This window comes from Sus scrofa, chromosome 1 (assembly GCF_000003025.6).
Source record: "Sus scrofa isolate TJ Tabasco breed Duroc chromosome 1, Sscrofa11.1, whole genome shotgun sequence".
Classification (NCBI taxonomy): domain Eukaryota; kingdom Metazoa; phylum Chordata; class Mammalia; order Artiodactyla; family Suidae; genus Sus; species Sus scrofa.
This window is the reverse complement of record NC_010443.5, coordinates 180,276,025-180,300,993: the sequence shown is the minus strand read 5'-3', so window position 1 is coordinate 180,300,993 and position 24,969 is coordinate 180,276,025. Positions and strand designations below refer to the sequence as shown.

At 39.8% G+C, this 24,969-nt stretch overlaps 2 protein-coding genes across 4 annotated transcripts in view; one reads left to right on the top strand and one right to left on the bottom strand.

The window, feature by feature from the left end:
• The window catches only part of ATL1 (atlastin GTPase 1), a 107,570-nt gene extending 106,010 nt beyond the window's left edge, over positions 1-1,560 (bottom strand). Inside the window, exon 1 of the mRNA XM_021101558.1 lies at positions 1,327-1,560. The gene's annotated coding sequence lies outside the window, so the exon portion shown is untranslated. The remainder of the gene's footprint in view (positions 1-1,326) is intronic.
• Positions 1,503-24,969, top strand: part of MAP4K5 (mitogen-activated protein kinase kinase kinase kinase 5) — a 135,065-nt gene continuing 111,598 nt past the window's right edge. The window contains exons 1-2 of one of the 3 annotated variants that reach the window (XM_021101533.1): positions 1,503-1,790; positions 2,001-2,217. In XM_021101533.1, coding sequence (XP_020957192.1) covers positions 2,110-2,217 — 108 coding nt within the window. In that variant the 5' untranslated portion in view covers positions 1,503-1,790; positions 2,001-2,109. The remainder of the gene's footprint in view (positions 1,791-2,000; positions 2,218-24,969) is intronic. The other 2 variants (XM_021101543.1, XM_021101550.1) reach the window with 2 other exon arrangements.

The following is a 24,969-nucleotide window of genomic DNA, read 5'->3' as shown; positions in this document are numbered from 1 at the left end:
CTTATGTTGTAGTATGCATTTTCTGTATGTTGCCTCAAATTCTCTGAGGAATAATGGAGATATAAATAAGAATAAGTAAATTTCAGACTAGAAAAAGGATCAATACCTATATGGTCAAAGGAGGAAAAAAAGAGTCTATGACAGTAAACAAGTACTAGGATACCAATAGAACATTTGAAAAGATTTTGAGTCATTGAAGCCAAAAGTATTTGCCCACCAAAACAAGTGCCAAGAAGCTTTGAAAGAAGGAACTGTTCTTCAACAATTTTTTCAATGCAGCAAACACATAGGCTTTGTCCATAGAGCATGTAAGTCTGAGCTTACTTATGTTCCCTAAATAAGTGCTCTTTGTGCATGGAACACAAAAAAATACATATATTCCCTGTACAGCTAAGGTGTGAAGTTAATTTGTACATTACCAAACTGATTACAATGATCAACAATAAGGGATATATTGCCCGAGAATGGAATGAATTGGATGTTCAAAGCTACAGGCCAGCATCTGTGACTTGCTCTTTTGTGATTTTTCAGTCACTAAATGGATTGGTCAAGTGTTAGCTGAATTTTTTTGTTCAAAACCTTCATTGGGCTCTACAAACAAAATCAATCTGGCAACCTTATTTCTACCTTGGAACAAGACTGGAAGTGAAACTACAAAACAGCTTGTGAAATATTCAGCCAAATTACTTCCCTAAACTCCTGTTTCATATTCTGTGCATTGTGAAGTATGTTAAAAAGCCTTTTATATTTGATAACGCCCTTTACAATCTTGTAAAATGCCTTATAAACACTTTCTCAGGTGTCGGATGCAAAACCCTACCCTCTTCAAGCTGCAGATAAGGATGTGGAGATATTGCCAAATAGGATGTCTTTTTTGTCCCAGATCACATACTGAGTAAGTGGTAGAGTCAGAACCAGGTTGTGGTCCCTGATTTTCAGCTGCTGCAGAACTCCCGACCCAATTAAAGGAACAATACCTGCGCTGAGACACTGCGTGTGCCCAACAGGGATAAGAACCACATAGACTTCCTAGGAATTCCGACTTTCGGAAATGTCTTGGGAAAACTTAGTGGAAGACAGGTTGCGCAGGTGTGCAGTGCAGCCTCAAACTGGTACCACTGGGAATGGTTTGCAAAACAGGAAGGTGCAGTTGGGTGTGCCGCGACTTAGTTAATCTGGCACTCCCCCACCTCCCTCCCGGGCGCCCCATTGCCAGATTACTTCTGGCTCAGTGCCCTCAACGAACCATTTTCTCAACTGGGAGGGCTGCGTTCCCATCGCCCTCGTGCCCACCCTACTACTCTACCCGCCACCCTCCAGGTTTACCTGACAAAGCTGGGAGCGGTTTAGCGGAGGCGCGTCAGCCCAAGAATGCCCGGGGGCGTCCGTGACCCCCAGAGTGGGGAGCAGAGCCCGGCTCAGGAAAGGACGCTCCGGGCCAGGGGGGCGCGGCGGCCCGGCCGGGAGAGTGTCGTGTCCCGAGCAGGCCTCAGGGCGGCACTCTGGTCTCGCGGCCGGCGCGCTCGGGCGGGACGCTGGGCGCCGACCCACGCTGGCCGGGAACGTGTCTCCCGGTGACGCAGCCCCGGGTGGGGAACGTGGTGCGGCGGCGGCGGCGACGGTACGCGCCTCCGCCGCCCGCGAGAGGACGTGCGGTGCAGCGAAAGGCAGCGGCGGCAGCACAGCTGGACTTGGAGGGCCGGCGGGCGCCGGGAATCAAGACGCAGGCGCCGGCGGGGAAGTAGGTCCTGGGCGCGGCGCTCAACAAAGAGCGGGGCCGCCCCCCTCAGGTACCGAGCCGGCCCCGGGCCCCGGCGGGCGGGCAGAATCCGGCCCGACAGTTCGCGGGCGGTCAGGGAGGGGGAAGGGCCGCGGCCGGAACACGGCAGCGGCGGGGCGCTGGGGACCCCTTCCAGGCCCGCTGGTAGCGGCTCCCGCTGGGGCGGAAAGGACGGGACTGGGCCGCTCGGGGTTGCAGCCTCTGCTCGTCCCTCGTGCAGGCGGAGCTGCGGGCAGAGGCTCCATGTTGGGAAGCGGCGCCGCTCGTCCTCGTTAGCGGGAATCGGGGCGCCGCGGGCACAGCCGGCGGGGGCCGGGCCCTGAACGAAGATGGAGGCCCCTCTGCGGCCTGCCGCGGACATCCTGAGGCGGAACCCGCAGCAAGACTACGAGCTCGTTCAGAGGGTCGGCAGCGGCACCTACGGGGACGTCTATAAGGTGAGGCAGGCCAGGCTCTTTTCCTGCGGTCCGCTGGCTCCCGGGAATAGGGCCACTTTCTGAGGAAGTGTGAGAAGGAAGGAGGATGCTTTTGTTGTTGCATCTTGGAGATGCCGCGGCCGGGTCCCATTTACTCCATTCGGAGCGCCTTCTAATCCATGCTTGCACTGATCGCTCCAACAAGCAGAACTAACTACACCTTTGCGAACCACCGTTGTACTTTTTTTGTGCGTGTGTGTGGTATAAAGGCTTTTTAATGCTTATTTATGGTATCCAAGAAAGTTCGAATCTGCTTATGGAGTTGCGCTTGAGGATATTCTTGTCTTAACATGGAAAAAATGCTTCCTGGAAGACAGTAGACAAGGAAATATATTGACGTTCTCACATTTTCACAAAAAACTTTTTGATGGATGATGCTGTTTTAAAAAGTCCTTTGAAACCCCAGTCTCTCAATTTTAACTGTAAGTAGTCTAATGCTGGGTCAAAGTGATGTGTGCACAAACATTATCCTATGCAGAACAATGCTTTTCCTGGTAGAAGTTTTGGCATTTGTATCTGATGATGATTTTCTAATTCTTCTTTGGCAATTCCTCTCTCTGGGATTGATAACATCCCATGACCCAGAATAGTTAAGAGCAGCTGTCTTTTTAATTGTGCTCTTTTGCTTTATTTGAGACAAATGATGGGAATGAGTTACTCTTAGTTTGAAAAAAAAAAAAAAAAAAAGTCACAGGCAAGCAAACCCAGTTCCCGAAATCCACCGAGTTCTTGAAGGATCAAGAGGAAAGAGATTGTTTCAGATTGCCTTATGCTTTTTTGTTCTCTGTTCCAAAAAGGGAGCATTAATGTAACTCATATGGGTATGTTAAGGGAACTTGCCTTTGATTTTGCAAAAGCTTTGTTTATTGTATTTGATCATGTCATGTATCCCATTATTCTAAACAACACTCCTGCATATAGCTGAAATAGCCTTGGGTAATTAACCAGAACACTCCTCTGGGGTATGTTGTTTTTGTACAGGTGGTAATATGGAAGGAAAATATCCCTTCTTCCTAACTTCTATTTTTAATATCCTCTCTGTTAATAGTAACAATTCAAGGTTGGGTTATGACAGCTCTAGCACTGTTTGAGTCTGTTGAGATGCACTGTAATGGATAGGCTTTTTATCCTTTAAAACAGCATTTGAATCTTCTGTACTAGACACTGTTCTAGTATGGGATGCTGAATTGTGAGAGGAAGGTTCCAGTTTTTGCCGTGTGAATAATTTTAATTCAGAGTGGGTAATTACAATAATCTTCTTTATATAAAATTAGAGGTAGTTAACTCTTACTTGTTTATCCATGGATTAGTCATTTTGTGGAATGCTCTTTAAAAAATTGAAATTCCTGTCTGCTTTCTCAGTCCCACTTTTTAGTCATCTTCGTCTTATGATTCACTATGTGTTAGACTGGCTCAATTCATTTCATGTTAATAACATAATAGTCTGAATTTTAGTTCTTGTATTTTTCTCTCCTCCCCACTGCAAGAAAATTTAAAGTGTTTTCTCCATAAAAATCCCAAGAACTCCACCTTTTTTCTTTATAAATATAATAACTGAAGCAAGTGTCTGGAGCAGGGTTTTATTCTTTCACAGAAAGCAAAGGGTTATATTAAAGGGGCAGCTAATGCTTGCCTTTTACTCTGGTGCCTCCCTGCCCTATCTTTTCTCTTTCATAGCTCCTTCACCGAGGATCAAAGACTAAATATTTATCATACACCACTATCACCCATCCCCAGACAGTTCCCTTCCCTCATATTCATGCTTCCTCACATTTACTTGTATACTCATTCCACACCAGAACAGCTTCTGATTCCTAAACATTCTCAAAACTCTGGTCCCTTGTCTTCCGTTTTCCTTTGTTCTAATTACCTAGAATCACCTCCTACTCCCATTTCCAACTGTTGCTATCTTTCCTGTCCAGGAAAGCCTTACTCAAGTGCTCCTCTGGGAGGCCCCAGCCTCTCTCCTTTTCTCTCCTACCTCATTTACTGCTGTTCCCCCTCCTTCATTCTCTTCTACCCACACTGGTCTGCTTGCTCTTCCTTAAACATAATCCTCATCTTCCTACCTTTGGGTTTTTGCTCTGGCTATTCCTTCTGCTCAGAATATTTCTCCTCAGCCACAGGGCTTGCTCCCTTTTCTCTTTGCTTTTGTATCCTTTCAGTCTTTTTTCTACTTTGTCTTTCTATGCACTTGTTACCATCTAATGTAATGTTTTACTTTAAAAAAATTTTTTTTAATTTTTTAATTTTATGGCTGCACTCATGGCATGTGGATGTTCCTGGGCCAACGATTGAGTCCAGGCTACACCTGTGACCTATGCTGTAGATGTGGCAGTGCTGGATCCTTTAACCTATTGTGCTGGGCCCAGGATGGAACCTGCTCCTCCTCAGCGACCAGAGCTGCTGCAGTCAGATTCTTAGCCTACTGTACCACAGCCGGAACTTCTGTTTTTTTCTTACTATCTTTCTCAATCCACTAACATACTTCCTGAGGGCAGGGGTTTTATCTCTTTAGTCCAGTGCTCTGTCTCTATTAGCACCTAGAGTTACGCCTGGCACAGAATAAGAACTTTCTGAAAATTTGATGAATAAATGAATGAATGAATATTAGTAATTTTCTCCCCTAGTTCTCTGGATATATGCATTTGACATCACAACACTAAGTTAGCATTTAATATTCTATGTATTCCTTATGCCTATTATGATAGCCAGCATATGTATTTTTATTACACATTTCAATTATTTGAGTTCTCTAGGGAAAATGTTTTGGAAAACTATTTCATAGCATACCCATTTTCAACACTCTTAAGACCTACAGAATTTTGTCAGCTTATGTTTACTCTTTAATGTGCCTAAAAACATGTAATAATCAGACTGTGGTGCTGAAATTTTTAACTTGGAGCACTTAGGGTAATTTTGTTATTTATCACTGTGTTTTGGATTAACTGAAAATCATAGAATGTTTTAGAAGAGTTTCAATCTTTGAGGTAAACTAGCAAAATAATTACAGTGAAGACTAATGAAGGTAAACTAGTTGCTGTTTTAGTCAGATATCATACTACTTAAAAAAAAAATCGGGAGTTCCCGTCGTGGCGCAGTGGTTAACGAATCCGACTAGGAACCATGAGGTTGTGGGTTCGGTCCCTGCCCTCGCTCAGTGGGTTAACGATCTGGCGTTGCCGTGAGCTGTGGTGTAGGTTGCAGACGCGGCTCGGATCCCGCGTTGCTGTGGCTCTGGCGTAGGCTGGCAGCTACAGCTCCGATTCAACCCCTAGCCTGGGAACCTCCATATGCCGCGGGAGCGGCCCAAGAAATAGCAACAACAACAACCAAAAGACAAAAGACAAAAAAAAAAAAAAAAAAAAAAAAAATCGTATGGATCAAGAGCTTTAAAAGTACCACAGCTTTGAGATTTTTTTGTGAAGTATTTTCATGTGGTTCAAAAACACAGATCCCCTCTGAAGTTTCTGTTTGGTTTCCTGAGAATCCCAAGAAGGGAGAGCTCATTCTTTGGCTGGCGATTCTCTAGTTGAAAGAAACTACTGTAAAGATTCTTCCAGATCAATGGGGTAAATCATTGTGGTTGGGAGCAGGAGATAGTGGAGGGGAAAGAAACATGAAAGAAATACGGTAGAAGATGGATGAAGGATTAAATTTTAACTGAGCAGATTTTCTTTATAATTACCATTAATTTTAAAATCTGCTAACAGGAAGAGAAAGTGTGGAGGTTTAGTGTCTCTACTACTTTCTTCCCTCTGCCCATAGTGATCTAGACTATTACAGTATCCTGATACAATTCACAGCAGAACAAGCCATTTGGGTGTTTGTTTTTTGTTGTTGTTTTTTCTGGCCACGTCCACAGCATATGGAAGTTCTAGTCCAGGGATCAAACCACAGCCACAGCAGAGACCTAAGCTGCTGCAGTGACAACACCAGATCCTTGACCTGCTGTACTATAAGGAAACTACCTTTTTGGGTGGTCTTTATCCAAATGTTTGTAACAAAGTTGTTCTCACCTTAGATTCCAGAGTTTTAGTTGTTTTTTTTTTTTTCATGGACTATAAATTTAGGGCAGGCAATCTCATATTTTTTTTTTCTAACATATATTGCTTTTTCTGATTGATTATAAAAGTGTGACATGTTTAGCTCAAGGAAGACAGGAGCAGATGTCTCCTGCTCATCACTGTCCAATGGCAGACAGGTAGATGGTCAGTAAATATTTGTTCAAGGATATTCGTTGTAGAAAATTACTGAGAGATAAATACTGTTAATAATTTTTTTTTTTGGCTGCTTCCTATAGCATGTGAAAGTTCCCTGGTTAGGGATCAAACGAACGCCACAGCAGCAACCCAAGCTGTTGCAGTGATAATGCCGGATTGTTAACCCAGTGTGCCTCAAGGAAACTCCAATACTGTTAATAATTTAATATTGTTTATATCAGGCTTTTTTCCTAAATGTTTTTAAACCAATGTGCTTTCAAACATAGCTTTTATAAAATGGGGATCATGATGTATCTTTTTTTATACTTGATTGAAATGGCCAGCATTTTCCCTGGTCTTTAAATAGTCTTTGGAAATACCATTTTTAAAGGATCCATTGAACAAGACCTCAGCTAATCATTCTAAGTTTCATATTTTTTGTTTCCAATTTTTTTTTGTAATTTTAAATAATATTATAATTTGTGTAGAAATCTTTGTCATATAGTCTTACTACTTCTGTGGGTTCTCTGAGTGCTGGATGAACTGAGTCCACTGAAATGAATCCCTCTTTTATATATGCCCTCCCTTTCTCTCCCCCAAGCCAGAGGTCACAATTCTAGGATGGCTTTAGATACTTGAAAGCTGACCCCAGGATCCTTTTGTGTCGAGGTAAAGCTTGAAACATCACAACACTTTTGTAAACATTCATTTATTCAAGAAATACATATTGAGTGCCAGCTGTGTGGTCAGATATAGGAATGCAGATACAGGAAAGAGAAAGTACACTATCAACAAAGAACATATAATTTAGCCAGGAAAACAGACATGTCAACAGCCATAATTTGCTAAGTGCCAGAATAGAAGTGAAATGGAAGAAATGCCCAACTCTGTTTTTTTGTGAGGATAGGAGAAGGGAGGAGAGGAGAGAGAACTGTGATGTAAGCAGGGAAGATTAAAAGAGGAGAGGACATTAACTGGATTTTAGAAGAATGCAGAGTGATTTCCAGGTGAACAAGATGGGAAAGATATTTCAGGCTGTGGGAAGAGTGTGTGCAAATACTTGGTGGCTTGAGAAACGATGAAGAGACTTGAGGGATCTACATCAACTTTCCAAATTTTGTGTGACCACACCTGGCAGAGATTCCTTAGAGGGATTAAAGCTTTTGACAGAAGAGGACGAGATAATAGACCTTGTATGTCATAGCAAAGAATTTGGATTTCTTCCTGTAAACTGAAGAAATACTTTAGGGGGGAATCTCTCATCGTATAGAGGATGGATTAGACAGTTTCTGGATGTATAGAGACCAGTTACAGAGTAATCCAGATGAGAGTTTATGCAAACCTAACTTTAGGTACTGGTATTAGAGATGAAAGGAAATGATGGATTTGAGTCATATTTGGAAAATGATCAAAATTACCTGGTGATCAATGGGGGAAAAACAAGTAGTCAGTGGCATTTAGAATTTCTGCCTTGGGTAACTACATTGGTACCATCAACAGAATTAGGAAATACCAAATTTGTGAGATCTGGGTCTTGTGTTTGGTTTTGGATTATGACTGCGTGGATGGTTATGTCCAGTAGCTGTTAGGACATGCGGCGCTGGCCTTGAGAGAGCTGGACCGGGGATACAGGTTTGGGAGTCATTATCACTTTATGGGGTGGTACCTCTGCAGGATAGGTGAGGTCACCCTGGAGAGTACATTTGTAGAGCTGAGGAAAGGCAGTAGCAGAATAGAAGAATATATTGAAGATGTCTGAGAAGAAGCAAAAATCTATGACGAAGTTCCTTCCACAGAAATCTAGCACTTCAAGAACCCATCTCTCGCATCCATTCTTGTTTCCTTCCACTCCGTGTTAAGAAAAATGTTTTCATCTTCTAAAAAACGATAAATATGAGGGTTTGTGTCATTCTCTTTTATTCTTCTTGTCCATAGGATAAAGTCTTAGAATAATATGCCTTTTAAGGCCCTGCCTATCCTGAAACTAGGCTTACTGAATTTCCCTCAGTTTTTTTTGGGTTTGTTTTTTGGTTTTTTTTTTTGGCAATGCTGAGTGAGGCATACAAAAGTTCCGGGGGCCTGGGACTGAACCTGAGCCATAGCAGTGACAATGTCGAATCCTTGACTCCTAAGCCACCGGGGAACTCTCCCATCAGTTCTTTATATGCCTTTCTTCATATGTTTTCTGTCCTTGAGGTTTTTGCAGATACTTTTTCCTTTTCCTAGAACACTGTTCCTCTTCTTCATTTGTTTATCTTCTACTCTTTGTGTTTCTCTTTAAACATTGCACTTTCAGGGAGGCCTTTTCTCTCCCTTAGATAAGGTCGTATCAGTTTGCTGTTTGATTTTTTACATAATACTCATCATTTGTCACTCATCATTGTTGCTATCAGTATTCCTTTGCTCAAATTGCAAGACCAGGGACTTGGGTTTACCTTTGAATCAGCTAGCCTAGCATAGTGCCTAGCACATAAGTGCTTAAAAAATGTTTTTACCAACATAGTAGTAAGGAGTTGAAAGGATTCCTTAAGAGCAAAAGAGTTGAGATGTGAATGGTCAGTAAAGAAATAGGAGGAATATAGAAGTGGGGAAATTTTGAAGCAGCTTTGCCATGACAGGAAAAAGAAATGAGACTTTCTTACACTGTTACTGCTTTTTCTTCCATTGAGACTGATTACAGTTTTTCTTTAAAATTTTCTCATCACCCTATTGACCAGGAGTGTTGCTGAGTTTGGAGAAGGAATTCCACGGGGAAGGAGATCAAGATAAATAATTTGGGAAGGATTGAAAATTTAGAAAGATTAAATGCAAAAACAGGATGGGATTGTTAGGGACCAAAGCGGGGATAAATTTAAAAACTCCTCTCCCTTTCTTCTTGTCCACATGGAACTTGCCATGGAACTTAAATTCTAGGAGGAAGAGAGAGAATAAACATAATAAATACATTTTATGATATACTAGAAGATGATTAAAAATATGAAAAGGAGTTCCTGTAGTGGCTCAGTGGGTTAAGGACCCATTGTAGTCTCTGAAGGATATGGGATCGATCCTTGGCCTCACTCAGTGGTTTAAGATCTAGAGTTGCCACAAGCTCTGCTGTAGGTTGCAGATGCAGCTCAGATCCAGTGTTGCCATGGCTGTGGTGCAGGCCTCAGCTGCAGTTCCAATTCGACCCCTAGCCTGGGAACTTCCATATGCCACAGCTATGGCCATGAAAATTAAAAAAAAAAAAGATATGGAAAGAAGAAAAAGCTGACCAAGTTAAGGGGTTCAGGATTTCCAGGGTAGGATGGGGAAGGCAGATTGAGGGATTATATTTGGATGGACAAGGTAGGCCTCATTGAGAAGGTTAGATTTGAGCAAAGACTTGAAGCAAGTGTGGAATTAGCCAAGAGGATATCTGGGTGATCAGAGAAAGTCTTAAATATCTACCTTTACTGAATCACCTGAGCCTATCTCTACAGCTCAATTATAAGTTTAGGATTAGGAATTAGAACTGAAACACAATCATTGCCATCATTGCATCTCATTGGCTGGTGCAGGAGTATAAGTCATTGTGATTTTACTTAAAGTTAGTTCAGCAGTTGTATGTAAGTTACCCACTTCTGTCATATTTTAATAGCATGGATTTTGCAAAAAAACAAAGGATATGTAGCTGCTTCAACTATGTTTTTGTCCACTGGTGTTCTCTAATCTTTAAATATAATAAAATAGACATGTCTAATGGTCCCAAATTTGAAGGTGATAAAAGATGGAGATATGTTCTGGTTGTTATTTCTCTGATATTCGTTATCAAAATATCACCCTTTTTTTTTTCTTTGTTTTTTCTTTCTTTCTTTTTTTTTTTTTTTTTTGTCTTTTGTTGTTGTTGTTGCTATTTCTTGGGCCGCTCCCGCGGCATATGGAGGTTCCCAGGCTAGGGGTTGAATCGGAGCTGTAGCCACCGGCCTACACCAGAGCCACAGCAACGCGGGATCCGAGCCGCGTCTGCAACCTACACCACAGCTCACGGCAACGCCGGATCGTTAACCCACTGAGCGAGGGCAGGGACCGAACCCACAACCTCATGGTTCCTAGTCAGATTCGTTAACCACTGCGCCACGACGGGAACTCCTTTTTTTTCTTTTTTTAATAGTAGCACAGTTTGCATGACTGTTCTATCCTTTCTGTGTCTTGGTAGTCTGACATAAGATAAGAAACTTTTGGGTTCTTGTGTTAGGGTGAGAGAAAGTAAATAACTTGCAAAAATATGTTAATAGGAGGAAATAAGAATCTTATTTAAAATTACATTTTTATTAATCTAGTGGATAGCTTATTAAATGTTATTTGATTAGATGTTACCTGTTTGTTTGTTTTTTGTCTTTTTGCTTTTTCTAGGCCACTCCTGTGGCATAAGGAGGTTCCCAGGCTAGGGGTCTAATTGGAGCTGTTGCTGCCAACCTACACCAGAGCCACAGCAATGCCAGTTCCGAGCCACCTCTGCCACCTACACCACAGCTCATGGCAACGCCGGATCCCTAACCCACTGAGAAAGGCCAGGGATCGAACCCGTAATCCCATGGATCCCAGTCGGATTCGTTAACCACTGTTCCACGACGGGAACTCCTAGATGTTATGTTAATTATTGTGTAAAGTTACTGTGAAAATAAAACATGTTTTGGAGTTCCCGTCGTGGCGCACTGGTTAACGAATCCGACTAGGAACCATGAGGTTGCGGGTTCGGTCCCTGCCCCTTGCTCAGTGGGTTAACAATCCGGCGTTGCTGTGAGCTGTGGTGTAGGTTGCAGACGCGGCTCGGATCCCGCGTTGCTGTGGCTCTGGTGTAGGCCAGTGGCTACAGCTCCAATTAGACCCTTAGCCTGGGAACCTCCATATGCCGTGGGAGCGGCCCAAGAAATAGCAACAACAACAACAACAAAAAGACAAAAAAAAAAAAAAAAACATGTTTTATTAGGATGAAGTATGCTGTTACAGATGTTTATTATTTTATAAATCATCTGGTTACACTCTGATTTTGTATTTATTTTTCTTACTGTGTGAAAGATATATTATGACTGCCTTAAAAAAGAACATGGTTCTCTATCTACTAAACAAAAACAGGCTCACAGACGTAGGAAACAGACTTGTGATTGCCAAGGGGAAGAGGGGAGAGGAGTGAGATGGATAGGAGTTTGGGGTTAGTCGATGTAAACTATTATATTTAGAATGGATAAACAGTAAGGTCCTACTGTACAGCACAGAGAACTATATTCAGTCTCCTGGGATAGACCATGATGGAAAATAATATAAAAAAATAATATATATATGTATGTATGACTGAGTCACTTTGCTGTACAGTCAAAATTGGCAGAGCATTGTACATCAACTATACTTTAATAATGATAAAGAACATGATTCTGGTGGATGTTTAGCTTTGGATCATGATTAGAGGCAAATTAGTTAAAAGCTCCTTTATACTTTCATAGAAATGTTGTGAAAACTATTAAAGTCTTTAAAATACTTTCAACTTTATGAAAATAGACATGAAACAGTGCCATCACTGCTGCAAGATATAAAAATTTTAATTCCAAAATTGACTTTTTTTTTTTTTGTCTTTTTGTTGTTGTTGCTATTTCTTGGGCCGCTCCCACGGCATATGGAGGTTCCCAGGCTAGGGGTTGAATCGGAGCTGTAGCCACCAGCCTACGCCAGAGCCACAGCAACGCGGGATCCGAGCCGCGTCTGCAACCTACACCACAGCTCACGGCAACGCCAGATCGTTAACCCACTGAGCGAGGGCAGGGACCGAACCCGCAACCTCATGGTTCCTAGTCGGATTCGTTAACCACTGCGCCACGACGGGAACTCCACCAAAATTGACTTTTAGATGCTTAGATTTCTTAATTCTAGTTTTCCTTTCAGAATTGGTAAAAGTTTCTCTCTAAACTTTAAATTGTGGTTTCAGACCAAATACACAGGAAGAGAAACATGAGGCTTATTAACAAGTGATACTTGTGTTTTTAGGGCTTTGTTGTCAATTTGAGAACTTAGTCCTAGATCTGATTAATTGGAGCAGGCACTTTCACTTGGCTACATTGGACTATTTAAGTATTTGTACATGTTTGAGTGTTATTAGAAGGCTATTGCTTTCCATTTATGTAAAGTACTGTTTAAGTTAGGGTAGATAACTCTCTGAAATACGGCAAAATGAATTTAGGTCTAATGTAACTCTCTTTCTGTTAAATGTCATAATCTCCCACTGAGATTTTGAGAAGATGATGTGGGAAGCCAGGCTGATAGCCCAGTCTGTTGTTGGAGGTGTTTGGAGCCCTGAGTCACACTGGCCCCCACCTAACATTTTATGAAAATGAAATTGGATTAAAGTGACTAAGAGTGACTAATGTTTGTTTAGCCCTTTCATAATCAGCATATTAATTTTTCTCTCAATAATTCTATGAAGTAGGTGAGACAGGTGCATTATCATCTGTAGTTGATGAACCAAGAAGAAACTTACTATTTGCTCTGTATCTTACTGTTAGTAGGTGGTACTGTGGGGACATGAATCCAGACCTTCTGACTCTATATTCTCTGTTCCTTATACTATATACCAAGCTGCCCTGGGACTGCATCTTTAAATTCATTGCTGTGTACGAATCCCTTGACACATTATCTAGCACACATAAGCTCTAGACAAATCATGGTCAGATGAGACTTGGCAGCCTCACCCTTCTGCTGAGAAGTGAGGAACTTTTTGGGTTGATTTGAATATGCATATAAGCTTCAGGTCTTAGCGCCAATTTTCAGAAGCCCTTCTTCCTGATAACCCCTCGCTCCCCTCACTCTTAATAATTTCTAAAATGGAGCTCAGGTTTGATTTGCTTTTACTGTGGACTTAGACTTAGGTCATAGTCACCCTACATTGTTAATAACTAAAGAAACTGTCTTTTTTTCTTGGTTGTTAGACACCCTTCCTGATGTGCCTTCTCTTGTTTTCATTGTGTTGGAAATTTACACTTATTATTACCTAGACTGAGTCCCATAGACTAGATTTGGTAATGCTATTCTTAGTTAAACTCAAAATGCTAATCATTTCAGGCACTAGAATAACCTGCCTCCTGTAGCATTAGCTGGTTACTTCTGTTTGCGTCAAATTTATCACATCCTGAGAAGGATGTTGTGCAAACCAATGTGTTACTTCTCTCACACAAGCACCCTCTTTTTTTAAGAGCTCTGTGCCTTTCTTGCCCTTCTGTTTTAACCCTTTTATCAATATCAGGAAGAATCCAATGTGAACATGACATTGTATTTTATTTTAATTTTTTTTTTTTTTTTTTTTTTTGTCTTTTGTCGTTGTTGTTGTTGCTATTTCTTGGGCCGCTCCCTCGGCATATGGAGGTTCCCAGGCTAGGGGTTGAATCGGAGCTGTAGCCACCGGCCTACGCCAGAGCCACAGCAACACGGGATCCGAGCCGCGTCTGCAACCTACACCACAGCTCACGGCAACGCCGGATCCTTAACCCACTGAGCAAGGGCAGGGACCGAACCCGCGACCTCATGGTTCCTGGTCGGATTCATTAACCACTGCGCCACGACGGGAACTCCTATTTTAATTTTTTAAAGCTAAAATCATTTTTAAAAATTGAAGTGTAGTTGATATACAAAGTGTTAGTTTCTGGTGTACAGCAGTGATTCTGGTAAATATACATACACACACACACACATATATGTTCTTTTTCACATTCTTTTCCGTTATAGGTTATTACAGGATATTGAGTATAGTTCCCTATCCTGTGTAGGAGGACCTTGTTGTTTATATGCTTTATATATAGTAGTTTGTGTCTGCTAATCCCAAACTCATAATTTATCCTCCTTTCCTTTTCCCTGTATAACCATGAGTTTGATTTCTATATCTATGAGTCTGTTTCTATTTTTTAAGTAGTTCATTTATGTCATATTTTAGATTTCACCTGTAAGTGATATATTTGTCTTTTTCTGTCTGACTGACTTCACTTAGTATGGTAACCTCTAGGTCCATCCATGTTGCTGCAAATGGCATTATTTCATTCTTTTTTATGACTGAATAATATTCTATTATGTAAATACCACATTGTTATCTATTTATCTGTCTGTGGACATTTAGATTGCTTCCATGTCTTGGCTATTGTAAATAGTGATGCTGTGAATGTTGGGGTGCATCTGTCTTTTTGAATTATGGTTTTCTCCAGATGTATGACTAAGAGTGAGATTGCTGGCTCATACGGTAGTTGTTTTAGCTTTTTTAAGGAGCCTACCTATTGCTCTCTGTGGTAGCTGCACCAATTTACATTCCCACCATCAGTGTAGGAGGGTTCCCTTTTCTCCATACCTTCTCTAACATTTCTTATTTGTAGACTTTGTGATGATGGCCATTCTGACTCGTATGAGGTGATACCTCATTGTAGTTTTGATTTGCATTTCTCTAATAATTAGCAGTTTTGAGCATCTTTTTTCATGTGCCTCTTGGCCATCTATATGTCTTCTTTGGAGAAATATCTGTTTAAATCTTCTGCTTGTTTTTTGCTTGGGTTGTTTGCGGTATTTTTGTTATTGAGTTGTATGATCTGTTCGTTTATTTTGGAAATTAAGCCCTTGTTGGTCACATCACTTGCAAATATTTTCTCCCACTCTGTAGGTTGTCTTTTTGTTTTGTTTGTAGTTTCCTTTGCTGTGCAAATGCTTATAAGTTCAATTAGATCCCATTTGTTTATTTTTGCTTTTATTTCTACTGCCTTGGTAGACTGAACTAAGAAAACATTGGTGTGATTTATGTCAGAATATTTTGCCTATGTTCTTTTCTAGGAGTTTTATGGTGTCATGTCATATATTTAAGTCTAAATCATTTTGAGTTTATTTTTGTATGTGAGGTTGTGTTCCAACTTCATTGATTTGCATGAGGCTGACCAACTTTCCCAACACCACTTACTGAAGAGACTCCATTGTATATTCTTGCCTCCTTTGTTGAAGATTGATTGTAGGTGTGTGGGTCAATTTCTGGGCTTTCTATTCTGATCCATTGATCCATACCTGTAACAGTATATTTTTGTAGATATTACATAAATTATTAACAGCTTTTGCATTTTAAGCTTTTTACCTCTTAATTGAAATAGACAGTGGGGATGCTTGAGTCCCTTACTATATTTTCTTCCAGCAATAATTTCCTGTTCTGGAGTTCCCGTCGTGGCTCAGTGGTTAATGAATCCGACTAGGACGATGAGGTTGCGGGTTTGATCCCTGGCAGTGGTTAATGAATCCGACTAGGAACCATGAGGTTGCGGGTTCGATCCCTGGCCTCGCTCAGTGGGTTAAGGATCTGGCATTGCCGTGAGCTGTGGTGTAGGTTGCAGATGCAGCTCGGATCTGGTGTTGCTGTGGCTGTGGTGTAGGCCGGCAGCAACAGCTCTGATTAGACCCCTAGCCTGGGAACCTCCATATGCTGCCGGTGCGGCCCTAGAAAAGAGAAAAAGACAAACAGCAACAACAACAACAAATAATAATTTCCTGTTCTTTTTGTGGATCTTTGGGTGGGATGTGCTTCCCATTTCCCTGTCTCTTCCTTGCCTCTGAATAGATTGCTTTCTTTCCCTTTAAAAAAAATACATTTTTAGTAATATGCAGTCATTTTAGAAAACTATGATATAGGAATAAATGAAAAATTGCATGTATTTCCAAGATAAACATTGTTGTATGTCTTTCTAGACTTTTAAAAAGTCATAATAAGGACATACACATAAATCATAATATATATTATATAGAAGCATATATATAACACCTTATATATAGCATATTATTTAGCATGTATATTTGATAATGTACTTTTTTCATTTAACAGTGTGTCACAAGCACTTTTCATATAACATTTAATATTTGTGTAATTATTTCCTTGTACGATTGTATAATTTTTAATTTATTATTGTTTAACAAGCAGATTTCCCCAGTATTTCCCTAGGGTAAACATGCTGTAATCAGTATCCTTGAATAAATTCTTTTCATATATCCTTAATTACTTCACGTAAATTTCTAGAATTAAATTTTCTGAGTTATGTTAAGGTTTTTGTGAGTTTGACCACTTATTCCCCTCAAAAGTTGTACCCCTCCCCAGCAGTGACTGAGAGTTTACATCTTCCTTACCTCTTTTTTTGATTTTTGGTATGTTTAATGTATTTCTGCCACCTTATTTTACACTTATCTTATGTTTTCTATTTATCATGCTTGTTTTTTCCCTACCTTTTTACACACACTCACACACACCCCCACACACCCACACACACACAGTCTTTTTAGAACCACATCCAAGGCCTATGGAAGTTCCCAGGCTAGGGGTTGAAACATAGCCTCCAGCTTACATCACAGCCACAGCAACACCAGATCTGAGCTGCATCTGTGACCTATGCTGCAGCTTCCTTAACCCACTGAGCAAGGCCAAGGATCGAACCTGCATCCTCATGGATACTAGTCGGTTTCTTAACCCACTGAGCCACAGTGGGAACTCCCTTCTTTTAATCTTAACTCAAGCCCTTTTCTCCCTTTCCTTTGCCATTAAGACTTCCAGGTAATTAATTCAATTTAAAGTAATCCTCTGGAAGGAACTCTCCTTTTAATAAAATCAATCTCTCTCCTTTTAATAAAATCAATCTGTTTTAGGTAAGGGCTAGGAAAACTCTTTTCAGAGACAAGTGTTCTAACAGACTAGAGGTTTAGTGTGTCCTGGGATATAAATCAAGTGGACAGATTGTAGACATCCTAACAGGCTGGCCTCAGGCTCTAAATATGTCTGCCTGGTAGTGGGGCAAACCCTGCGATATAGCCGCCTTCTGTGGGAGAAGGAGTACCTGTCTAGACATGTATACCTGTGTGGAAGACAGCTTGGAAATGACTTGTTCCACAAAAATTAAGTAATTTGGGAGCTAGTAGGAACCTCTTACACAGTACGTATATGCACTACCTTGTCCTTGACAGATGGTCATTTAACTTACTTAGATAATAAGAACATACTATGTTTAGAAGCAGTTGTTTCCTTTTGAAGTGTTACAGAAAACATTTCCTGTATTGATTCCTGTATTAGATTCCTAAAATCTGTCCTCTTGAAGCTCAAACAGGGCAGGTAAATCTTTGTAATTCTTTGCTTTCATCCCAATACCACCCTCATACCTAAGATACCCAGTGCATCAGGGGTATTCCTTGAATAAATGTTAAAATAATGAATGACTAATCTTTATTTTAAATTTTCATGTGGAGGATATGCTCTCAGTGGGTCCTCCCTTATTGTATTTTGCTCACAGAATTTGATAATTTTATTGGAAATGGGTTCCTTGAAATTTACATGACTTATATAACCTCTCCTTTTCCCCAAAGGATTTGTAACAGAAGTTAAAATAAGCACTTTACTTTGCTCTTGTCACAGGACAAAATACTGCATTCTGGGTTTTTTTGGTTTTTTTTGTTTTCCCATTTTAAAAAATTTTATTGAAGTATAGTTGATTTACAAGTTGTGATAATTTCTGCTACACAACAAAGTGGTTACGTTACACATATACACACATCCATTCTTTTTCAGATTCTTTTCCCATATAGATTATCACAGAATATTGATTGGGTAGAGTTCCCTGTGCTGTACAGCAGGTCTACATTGGCTAGTCATTCAATATACAGTGTGCATGTGCCAATCTCAAATCCCCAGTTCCCCCCACCACCACCCTACCTGTCTCCTTTGGAAACCATAAGTTTTTTACAAAGTCTGTGAGTCTGTTTCTGATCTGCAATAAGTTCATTTGTATCTTTTTTTTAGATTCCACATGTAAGTGATATCATGTGATATTTGTTTTTCACTGTCTAACTTCACTTAGTATCTCTAGGTCCTATCCATGTTGCTGCGAATGGCATTATTTTATTCCTTTTCGTGGCTGAGTAATATTCCTGTGTGTGTGTGTGCGCGTGCGTGTGTGCGTGCGTGTATACACACACCACATCTTCTTTATACAGCATATATATGGGTCTTGTTTTTGTATCCATTCAGCCAGTCTATGTCTTTTGGTTGGAGCATTTAGTCCATTTACATTTAACGTAATTATTGATATGTACATTCTTATTGCCCTTTTGTAAATTGCTTTGGATTTGTTTTTGTTGGTTTTCTCTGGCCCTTTATCTCTTGGCCTCTTTTCTTCCCTTTTGTTCTCTTCTCTTATGGTTTGATAACTATCTTCAGCATTGTGTTTGAATTGCATCTATTGTAGATTTTTGGTTTGTGGTAACCATGAGGTTTTGATATAGGAGTCTATATATACACACAAGACTGCTTTAAGTTGCTGGTCTCTTGATTGCAAATACATTTCCAGGATCCTGCATTTGTACCGTCCTCTTCTCACAGTTGTTGGTTTTGGTGGCATATTTGTGTGTAGATGATTTCCTGCCTTTACTAATGTTTGCTTTTACTGGTGAGCCTCTTCATTTGTAATTTTCTTCTTTCTAGTTGTGGCCTTTTCTTTCTGCCTAGAGAAGTTCCTTTAGTATTTGTTGTAAAGCTGGTTTGGTGGCGCTGAATTCTCTGAGCTTCTGCTTGTCTGTAAAGGTTTTGATTTCTTCTTCAAATCTGAAAGAAAGCCTTGCTGGGTAGAGTAATCTTGGTTGCAGGTTTTTTCCTTTCATCACTGTAAGTCTATCATGCCACTCCCTTCTGGCCCACAGAGTTTCTCCTGAAAAATCAGCTGATAACCTTATTGGGGTTCCCTTGTATATTATTTGTTGCTTTTCTCTAGCTACTTTCGATATTTGCTTTTTGACTTTAATGTTGGACAGTTTGATTAATATGTGTGTTTCTCCTTGGGTTTATTCTATATGGTATTTGTTGTGCTTTGAGTGAGTGAGTCCTTTCCCATGTTAGGAAAGTATTCAGCTATTATTTCTTCAAATACTTTCTCTGGCCCTTTATCTCTCTCTTCTCCTTCTGGCACCCCTCTAATGCAAATGTTGGTGCGTTTAAAGTTGTCCCAGAGTTCTTTTAGACTGTCCTCAATTCTTTTCATTCTTTTTTCTTTATTCTGTTCCACATCAGTGATTTCCACCAGTCTGTCTTCCACCTCGCTTTTTTGTTCTTCTGCCTCCTGTATTATGTCGTTGTTTCCTTCTGGGGATTTTTTATTTCAGCTATTGTGTTGATCATCTCTGCTTGTTGAATCTTTAAATCTTCTGTTCCTTTGTTAAACATTTCTTCTAATTCATCGATCTTTGCCTCCATTTTCTTTCCGAAATTTTGGATCATCCTTACTAGCATTACTCTAAAGTATTTTTCAGACAGGTTTCCCATCTCCACTTCACTTAGCTGTTCTTCTGGGGTTTTGTCTTGTTCCTTCATCTGACTCATGTTTCTCTGACTTTTCATTTTGTAGAGCTTTTTGTGTGGTCTCTTCTGCAGACTAGAGGGTTGTAGCCTCTCTTTCTTCTGGTGTCTACCTCTTTGTGGGTAAAGTTAATTGATACAGGGGCTTGTTATAGGCTTCCTGATGGGAGGGACTGGTGCCTGCACACTGGTAGGTAGAGCTGATTTTTATCCCTTTGGTGGGTGGGGCTTTGTCTTTGGGCATGATTAGGGGCAGCCTATTTGCTGGTGTGTGGAGCTGTGTTCCCATCCTGTTTGTCATTTGGTGTGGGGCTTCTCAGCCCTGATGGGTGTGGCCAAATTTTTCCAAAATAGCAGCCTCAGGAGAGGTCATACAGATGGCTATTCCTGGGACCCCCCCACCTCCAATGACCTGCCCCCACAGTGAGCCATGGCCATCCCTGCTTTCCCAGGAGACCCTCCAAGACCTCCTGGTGGGCTTGATCCAGATTCTTATAGGGTCCTTAGTTTGCCCTGTGATCCAGTGCACATGAAACCCTGTGTGCCCTCCTAGAGTGAAGTCTCTGTCTCCCCAAGTCCTATGGGACTTAAGCCTCACTGGCCTTCAATGCCGAATGCTCCGGAGGGTCCTCTTCCCAATGCCAGACCCCTAGGCATGGGAACCTGATGTGGAGCTCCAAACTCTCACTCCTGTGGGAAAGCCTCTGCAATGTAGTTATTTTCCAGTCTGTGGCCACCCACTGGGCAGTTATAGGATGACTTATATCTTGAAAGCACCCCTCCTACCATCTTGATGTGTCGTCTTCTTTATCTTGGGATATAGGTTATCTTTTTTGGTAGCTTCCAGTCTATGTTGTTGATGGTCATTCAACGGTTAGTTGTAATTTTGGTGTTTTTGTGAGAGGAGGTGATCTTGAGTCCTTCTACTCTGGAATCTTGTCTCTGTCAATTATGTTCAATTTCCCATGTTCCCTTGCAGTCCTGTCCACATGTTATAAAGTTCATATGGTCTTTCACAGGATGCCGTTGTTGGCTGTGAATTAGTGACTAATAAATTGTTCTTCCTCTCCTGTTTGTTTCTTGTCCTCTGTGCTGAGTCTAGTCTCACTGGCTCATGGGAGCCAATAGAGTGCTCACGCACTCGGTCCTTCACACCCTGCATTCTCTTTTGAATAGTAACACTTTTGACATTTATTTTTACATTTTAAAAATATCATAACTTTATAGAAATTTGAAGAAATTCACTTTTGTAATGAACCTCATGTTTTAACTACTATCATTTTTGTTGGACATTAGACTTGGAGCACGTAGTCTAAGTACATAGAAACAAGAATGGTGGTGATTGTCTGGAATCTTCATGTGGCATATTAAAGAAATGAGCATATTTCATCCATAGGTAGAGGGAGCTTTTATATTCTCATCTGAGCAGGGTTAAAGGTAGAACTAGGCCCCTGACTGCCATAAGGACTCAATACATACATAGTGAATAAAGCAATGAATCGAGATATCTGAAATTTGTCATAGGAGTAATGGCTTTTTTTTTTTTTTTTTCCCCCTCTTGAGGCTGCACTTGTGGCATATGGAAGTTTCCAGGCTGAGGGTTGAATCAGAGCTACAGCTGCTGGCCTCCACCACAGCCAGAGCTGTGGAATAGTCTTAAATCAACATTATCTCAGAGACCCAAACTGGAACCAATAAGGAGAAGTTACAGGAAAGTAGATTTTGCTTATCATAAAAAAGTCTTTATAGGGAGTTCCCGTCGTGGCGCAGTGGTTAACGAATCTAACTAGGAACCATGAGGTTGCAGGTTCGATCTCTGGCCTTGCTCAGTGGATTAAGGATCCGGTGTTGCAGTGAGCTGTGGTGTGGGTTGCAGACATGGCTTGGATCCTGCGTTGCTGTGGCTCTGGTGTAGGATGGCGGCTATAGCTCCGATTCGACCCCTAGCCTGGGAACCTCCATATGCCACAGGAGCAGCCCTTGAAAAGGCAAAAGACCAAAAAAAAAAAAAAAAAAAAAGTCTTTATAAAAATAAATTTACCCTAGAAATGAATGTATCAGATTGACTAAATAACCTCCATAGACTAAGTAGAAGAAAATTGCCTTTTAGAAAGATTGAATTAGATCATTTCTAAAATTTCCTCCAATCTGAGATTCTAATAGAACAGTGTCTTTAGAGTAGTTTTAGTTTTGTCTATTTTCTTCCTTCCTTCCTTCCTATTTACCTACCTACTTATTTTTATTAAGGTATAATTGACTTACAATATTACATTAGTTTTAGATAAGTAAGAGTGATTTGATATTTTTATACATTACAAAATGATCATAATGATATGTCTAGTTACTTTTTCACCATACAAATTTATTACACTCTCATTGATTATATTCCCTATATTACATTGCCATGAATTGTTTATATTATGATTAGAAGTTTATACCTCTTGAATCTCTCTTATTTTACTCATCCCTCACCGCCCCCCCCAAATCTGGAAGCCACCAGAGTCAGACTCTGATCTATGAGTCTGTTTCTCTTTTGTTCTGTTTGTTCATTTTGTTCTTTAGACTTCACGTATCAGTGGAATTATACAGTATTTGTCTTCGACTCATTTCACTTAGCATAATACCCATGAGGTCCATCCATGTTATTACAAATGGCAAGATTTTGTTTTTTATGGCTGGGTAATATTCTTCTGTGTGTGCGTATGTGTGTGTTTACCCTATCTTCTTTACTCAGTCATTTATTGATTAACACTTGCTTTGCTTCCGTATCTTGGCTCTTGTAAATTAATCTGCAATAAACAGTGGCATTCATGTATCTTTTCAAATTAGTATTTTTGTTTTCTTCACATAAATGCCCAGAAACTGCTGGATCATATGAAGTTCTGTTTTTGATTTTTTGGGGAACATCCATACTGTTTTACATAGTGGCTGCACCAGCTTATATCCCACTAACAGTACATGAGGGTTTCCTTTTCTTCATATCCTTGCCATCAATTGTTATTTGTTGTCTTTTTGATAATAGCCATTTTGAGAGCTGTGACATTGGTTTTTGACTTGTATTTCCTTGGTGATTAGTGGAGTAGAGCATTTTTTCATGTATATGTTGGCTGACTGTGTGTCTTCTCTGGAAAATGTCACCTCAGGTCCTATGTCCATTTTTTAAATTGGGTTGTTTGGTTTTTTTTTTTTTTATTTTAAGTTGTATGAAATCCTTATGCATTTTAGATATTAACCCCTTATGCATATGTCTTCTCCTATTCAATAGGTAGTTTTTGTTTGTAGTTTGCTTGGTGGTGAAGAGCTTTTTAGTTTGTAGTAGCCCTCTTCATTTTATTTTTGTTTTTCCCTTGAGGAGACATATTCTAAAAAATATTGCTAAGATCAATGTCAGAGGGTGTACTGCCTGTGTTTTTATTAGGAGTTTTATGATTTTAGGTCTTACATTTAAATCTTTGATCCATTTTGAGTTTAAGGTATATGTATATGGCATGAAAAAGTAGTCTACTTTGATTCTTTTGCATGTAGCTTTTCAGTTTTCTGAGCACCATTTCTTGAAGAGCTCTCTTTTCCCCATTGTGTATTCTTGCGTCTTTTGGTATAGATTAATTGACCATATAAGTGTGGGTTTATTTCTGGGCTCTCTATTTTGTGCCATTGGTCTATGGATCTTTTTTTTTTTTTTTTTTTTTTTTTTTTTTTTGGTACCAGTACTATACCATTTTGATTATTATAGTTTTTTTTTGTTTTTTGTTTTTTTTCTTTATTGGATTTCCCATGGCATATGGATTTCCCAGACCAGGGATCAGATCCAAGGTGCAGTTGTAACCTATGCTGCAATTGTGACCTATGCTGCACTTGCACCAATGCTGGATCCTTAACTCACTGTACTGGGCTGGAAATCAAACCTGCATCCCAGTGCTGCAGAGATCCAATTGATCCTGTTGTGCCACAACAGGAAATCTTGATTACTGTAGATTTATGGTATAAATGAATTGAGAGTGCGATGCTTCTAACTTTGATCTTTCTCAGGATTGTTTTGGTTATTTGAAATGTTTGGTGTTTCCATATAAATTTCAGAATTTTTAGTTCTAATTCTATGAAAAATGCCTTTGGTATTTTGACAGGGATTGCATTGAATCTGTAGATTGCCATGGATAGTATGTTTATTGTAACAATATCAATTCTTGTAATTCAATACCATGGTCTATCCTTCCATTTGTTTGTGTTGTTTTCAGTTTCTTTCATCAGCATCTTACAGTTTTCTTAGTACAGGTCTTGGTTAGACTTATTCCTAAGTATTTTATTCTTTTTGATGCAATTGTATGTAAACGGGATTGTTTTCTTAATTTCTCTTTCTGATAGTTAATTACTAGTATATAGAAACACAATAAATTTCAAAACAATCTTGAAAAACAAAGGTGAAGGTATCCGTGGTTTCAAACTATAATGCAAAGTTAGAGTAATGTATTAATTTTGTATTCCGCAGCCTTACTGACTTCACTTTTCAGTTTTCTGTATATAATATAATGCTATCTACAAACAATGACAGTTTTACTTCTTCCTTTACCATTTGGATTCTTTTTATTTATTTTTATTGTATGATTGCTATGGCTAGGACTTCCAAAATATGTTGACTGTAAGTAGTGATAGTCAGTCTCCTTGTCTTGTTCCTGATCTTAGAGGAAATGCTTTCATTTTTTCACCCTTAAGGGTGATGTTGACTGTAGATTTGTCATACATGGCTCTTATTATTTTGTTGAAGTATATTCCTTTTATACCCACTTTTTTGAGAATTTCTATCATAAATGGATGTTGAATTTTGTCAAAATTTTTTTCTGAATCTATTGAGGTGAAATATATCATTTTTATTCTTCAGTTAATGTGGTGTAGCACACTGATCTGCATACATAGAACCATCCTTGTGTTCCTGGAATAAATCTCATTTGATCACTATGATCCTTTTAATGTATTTTTTGTTTTTTTAATTTGTTTTACTGAAGTATAGTTAATTTACAATGTTGTGTTAGTATCTGCTGTACAACAAAGCGATTTGATATATATAATTTTTTCATATTCTTTTCCGTTATGGTTTATTATCAGATATTGACGGTTATTCCCAATGATTTTTGGTGTATTGTTGAATCAGTTTGCTCATATTTT